Raw genomic sequence first — 6,000 nt, forward strand, 5'->3', positions numbered from 1 at the left:
TTTTAATTTATTTTTAACTGGCTTAGCGCGCGGTATTAAGTATACGTTTTCCAGAACGAAAAAAAAAAAAATTACATACTTCATTATCCGACAGTTGACATGAACAAGTGTGACGATGATTTCGAGGCACGTCAAATCCGTCGACAACCAATATGACTCAATCGAATGACTATAAGTACATATTATCAATTATTATTATGAGGCGTATTCGGGTAAAACAATGACGTGTGCTCTTCGACGACTTGTGTAAAGTTATAATATAGTTTTAATAATTATTTTTTAAATTTATATCTATTTATTTTTTCAGTCAGCGCTTAAACCTACTTAACCAACGAAAATAATTATTTTTGAACGTTTTGTAATTATAATTACCGCCTCTACAGTTATCAGGGACATAGTATTATTATTATAATAAATAATAGATTGTATAGGGGATTCAGTACACCGTTAGTTTTTAATCGATTTCGAAATTAAACAAACATTTTTATATAATTAATTTTTCACAAAGCTCCAACCGCGATTCTCGGCGACGTATATATTATATAATATATAATATAATAATAATATAGCTATGGTGACGCCGAGTGAACGGCGACAGCGTAGCTAGCGTGCAACCGAAGAATAAAAGCGCCCGGCGATTATTAAGGTCGAATTTGCATAATATTATTATTATTTTGTACACCCCGCGAGCATGTGTACACTGAGCACCATACTATCTAGCTTACCGAATCTAACACCGCTTCTCGCCAGACACATGAGTTTGTATTTTTTGCTTGATACGGCTCACAACGGTCTACAAAGGCGAAATCACTGTACAGTTTTATAGTAGGCCAGTGCTGCAGCAGTTCTCAAACTTTTTTTTCCAGAGATGCCTTTTTTTTAACCAGATTTAGCCACAGTGCCCTGCTATGAATACCACGAGAAGCATAGATATTAAATTAACATTAATATATTATTATTGTTATTGATAATACTTTTTTAAATCATTTTATTGAGCATATAATAATTACAGAGTATTTTGATATAATCATTCTAAGCATACGCAGCCAATCTAAAATGTATACATTTTTGTACCAACTTATCATAAGAAATTACCTATGAAAAATATTTTCAAAAGAAAAAAATTATTTTGAACGTGAGATGTAAATGATTGCTAATGTTTGCAAATGTCTGGTTATTTATTATTGACAACTAGGTCAGGTTTTGCGCATTGAGACGGTTGCCGTATTTGGTTTTAGTTGCAGTCCAAGCCGAAAATCGTGACTCGCATTTTTATAAGATTCAGTTTGGAATTGACAAAAAATAAATTAATAATTTCTTATGAACCGTGGTTCCACTGGGAAGAACTAGTGGTGCCCTTAGGACACTCAGTTTGGGAACCTCTGGTTTAGTGTACTGCAGGTATAACTGAATAAACTTTTTACCTGGGTATCTGCAGTATTTTTTCCTCTTTCGTCTTCGGGCTGTTATACACCAGAGACTTATACCACGTTTTAAAAGTATACCGACTGCTGCAGCTATATCACATAAACTAAACCATAAAATATGCAAATAAATGTACACCTTACTCAGTTTCGGGACATCATATTAACCGGTGGGCATAATGATTACATCAGTAATATTTAAAAAAAAATTATGAATTTCAATAAAAATATGCGTTCATTGAAATTGTCAACAACATATTAAAATATTAATGCATGATGTGTATCAATGATGTTAAATTAAAGGTAGGTAGTACCCACTCACACAAAATAGTATATAATATAACCTATATAAGCATAATAAGAGTAGACAATGAGCTAATGCCATCTGATTGGTTGACAATTTATCACTAATTAAAAAAAACCCACCGTTTTCTGTCCAGGGCACTAACTCATTCATCAAATAAACAAATTAAAAATTGTTTTATGGATAATAATATTGTGTAATCGTGTTATTATTTTATAATGGATTCTAATTATTACTAATCAATATACATTCAAATGTATATAATATAAATTCAGCTAACTATTGGCTTTTACGTAATAATTAATAATTCAATTTATGATGTTTATAACAATATTGATATAATATATTAGATTATTTTATTTTATCCAACGAATGTGCTCCGAATTTAAACTACGCTCTTCATTAAAAACTATTTTTGTTTATAAGTTCACCCACTAAATGAATGTGGATCTATCGTTTAGGATCCATCCACCTCTAGTGACACTCAAATTATGAAAAAAATGCAACGTAGGTATATTCCTTCGTTTTGTATCGTATGCATATCCTCAAAATTGAATGCTCTTCTCATGACGACTATATATATACTTACTATCCTGTCGATAAAGCTTAAATCTATCTTCTAATATTTCAGTTCGATGACAAGTTGTGAATTGAAACTTTTTAAAGAAAACTCCTGGCAGATGATATCGAATTTCCTGCATTGCTCTCCCCTGTTAGTTTTACGCAGTTCCCCCTCGCCTAAGGAATACCAATTTTCCTTTTTTTGTGTTCCCCTCTCCTCTGCCAATTTTCTTTTCGTGTTTTTAAATTTTATCACAAATTTAAACTATTAACTATACAAAGCCATATCGTGTTCACTATATTCTTTTAACCCATTCTCGTTGCATCGGCCTGTGCTGTTATATAAAATATTATAATAAAATAACACCGCAGCCCCATATCTAGGCACGTCCACAGCAATAATAGTATTATAATTTCATGATTATTGTTGCGTTGCAGCATTTGCCTGCCCATGGACAACTCATCGTTCGCCGACAAAGTGTACCTGTTCTCCTTGCTGACGTTCAACGGCATCGCGTTCGTAGTGATATGCGCGTGCTACGCAAAGATGTACTCGTCGATCAGGGGCGGCCGCGAGGCAGTGGCGTCGGTGGCCCGGTCCGACATGACGGTGGCCAAGCGCATGGCCCTGCTGGTGTTCACTGACTTCGCGTGCTGGGCGCCGGTGGCGTTCTTTGGGCTGACCGCGCTCGCCGGTTACCCACTCATCGACGTGCCCAAGACCAAGATACTGCTGGTGTTCTTCTACCCGCTCAACTCGTGCGCCAACCCGTATCTGTACGCGCTGCTCACACAACAGTACCGCCGCGACCTGTTCGTGCTGCTCAGCCGGTTCGGCGTGTGCAGCCGTCGCGCGGACGAGTACAAGGGAACGGGCCCGGTGCCGTGCGGCCGCCGCAAGGCCCACTGCAACGACGCACAACGGCACCGGGACCGACGGGGCTACGGGGGCGGAGGTGGCGGCGGCGGCGGTGGCTTCGGTGGTGGCGACGACTGCGGCGGCGGCGGGGGCGGTGGATACGACGACGTGGGACAGAGCGGCGGCGGCGGCAGTAACCATCACCGCGGTTCTGTGATGACCACCGTCACGTCCGTCGACTCGGTGGTCGCGTGCCGGCCGGGATCGCTGACGCCGCTCCAGGAGGCGCTCAACTGCAGCGCCGAGTACGCGGCGCACCGCGCTCACTCGCCACCGCAAACGCCGTCGCCGGTGCAACAGCTGCAGCAGCCGTCGCTGATGACGCCGATGCAGCAGAACTTGGAACTGATGCCGCTGCATCGGGCTTGACGTACGGCCGCCGCCGGAGACCGGGATTACGACTATCTTGACGGCGAAGACGACGACGACGACGACGACTACTACGAAGGCGATTCCGTGTCTGCCATTTCGATGCAACTGCGACAGGGATCGCGCGACGGGTGCAGCGAGTGACGCCGAAGTCTCGACCGCCAACGGTCCACCGTCGAAGACCCGACCGCAAACCATCACCGCCGCCCGCCGCGTTTTCGATGATAATAATTTCGTTATTATTATTTTGACACGCGTGCCAGATCTTTGGTGAGTTTCGCCATCGTTGATGAGATGATATTGTTATGAAACCGATCGCTCGTTTTTGTAAAAACAGTACGATTTTCCGTTTTTGATCTAGCCACGTGCGTGGATATAAGATAGGTAAGTTTAGGTAATTGTATGCTGTTTATATATTTAGGTATCATACACGGCTGGGCGAGTTGGCTATTTTTTTTTTTGAGTCACCAAGTCAATATAACTAACGTAACATTATGTAGATAAATGTAAATTAAGTTACTTCCCATCATTTTTAACGAATATATTTTACAACATAAACAGAAAAATAAACTCAGATAACTTAGTTAGAAAAAACTATTAATTACACTTATATTTTTTTTAAACTGAATATTTAAAATCTATGGCAATCCACAATATTAGTACATTTGATTTAATACGCACAAAAATAAAAATAATACGTATAAGAGTAATAACAGGAAAATGACAGAAAAGAAAGGCATTCAATGATTACATCCTATACTTGCTAAGATTATTAATTATTTTGATAAATTGTTTGAGCGATAACGGCCCCAATGTCTCTATAAAAGTATAAACGTCGAACTCCGAGTTAACACTTATTTGGTAGTGTTATAATTATAGAAATATTTGAAAATAATATGTTTGGGTGAGAATGTAATTTTCTATAGAAAGCCATGTTAACGTGTATTTACATAAGTTATTTCGAGCTCTCTTTAAATGCAGAAATAATGAATTTAACACATCGACAGTCTACATTTTAAAAAAATAATAACAAATAAATATTTTAGTACCTATTAAGGTACACTAACATAATATAAGCATGTTAAAACTATACCTAAATGATATTATTTACAATTTTTTTTCTACAAACTATAATTTACACAATATATTAAAATATATTTTATGCGGTCTTCATATTGCGAAAACAGTTAACTTAACGTGACTATATTACAATTATTATTAATGAACTGTAGTTTAGTAACTATAGTATCATGGGATAAATTTTGACTTTTTAACGTAGATGTTATACTTTCAAAAAAACTGCAAATTTTTTATGTGACTTGGTTAAAAGTAATTTAACTTTTTAACTCGTTAACGCCCAGCCTTGTATACATGTATACAACGATTACTGTATAGTAGGTGTATGTGTAGTATGCGGCACATAGGTATTATTGATTAATATGTCGAGAGTATATTATTATGTTTTCGATACATGACGCATGCCGCAAAAATTCGATTAGTCGACAAAATAATAATATACTAAATATTGTATTTGTATAGTTTAAACTTTAAATCATTATAGTCCATGTATAGTCCATATTATAATATTATGACACAGTACATATTATAAAGTGTTTTAAAAAAATCTCAAAAAGTCATGTTTTGTATAGAATATTATACTGACGACTTTAGTTATTAAGTATCTTATAGCTAACTAAATAATATATTATCAATTGTATACCTAAGTACCACCTTATAAACTTTTGTACGAATGTAGATAGTAGAAACGATATTCAGGTATAACTGTTTTCGTTAGAAAAAATAATTTAATAACGGTTTGTCTATAAAGATGTTGTATAATAATTATATTATATATTATTATTAGTGTTGATAAACTTATGTTGCTGCCCTAAGTGTGTGTTGTTTAGTTTACTTTTTTAATGTTTTGAAGACAATTTATAAAATAAATTACATTATTAACCTACATCGGTGATGGTTATTATTATTTAAAATGTCTGTATAGATTACCTACCTATTTTTCTATACCTATGCAATATGATATCACGGTGGACCGTCCTAACTTCTTATAATAGTCAATAGCGGTATTATACGCATCTCCACATAGTTAGCTCAAAAGAACCAGGATACCAGGATACCGGTTAATTACCAGCTGGGTAAGTTCTTTGTTGAAGTGTTTTTTTTTTAACAAACCAAGCAAATGCATGCCAAAAAATTGATCAAAAAAATTGATGAAGCACCGCGTTGTATTTACTTTATTTGCAATAAAGGAATACAAATATTATTATTGGTGTCTATTGTAATAATACGAGGGTTAAAACTTAAAATATATATAGTTTAATCGTCATAATCGATAAAATAAAAACTATTACGTCTATTTATATAACATTAATATACGAAATGTGAATTGGTCGTAAAAACCGAAA

At 36.1% G+C, this 6,000-nt stretch overlaps 1 protein-coding gene across 1 annotated transcript in view; it reads left to right on the forward strand.

Annotated features, from left to right (window-relative positions):
• Nucleotides 1-5,755, forward strand: part of LOC100164576 (lutropin-choriogonadotropic hormone receptor-like) — a 72,915-nt gene extending 67,160 nt beyond the window's left edge. The window contains exon 12 of the mRNA XM_016803612.2: nt 2,728-5,755. Within this exon, the coding sequence (XP_016659101.1) occupies nt 2,728-3,577 (850 nt within the window). The 3' untranslated portion in view covers nt 3,578-5,755. The remainder of the gene's footprint in view (nt 1-2,727) is intronic.
• Nucleotides 5,756-6,000: the final 245 nt, after the last annotated feature.

This window comes from Acyrthosiphon pisum, chromosome A1 (genome assembly GCF_005508785.2).
Source record: "Acyrthosiphon pisum isolate AL4f chromosome A1, pea_aphid_22Mar2018_4r6ur, whole genome shotgun sequence".
Lineage (NCBI taxonomy): Eukaryota > Metazoa > Arthropoda > Insecta > Hemiptera > Aphididae > Acyrthosiphon > Acyrthosiphon pisum.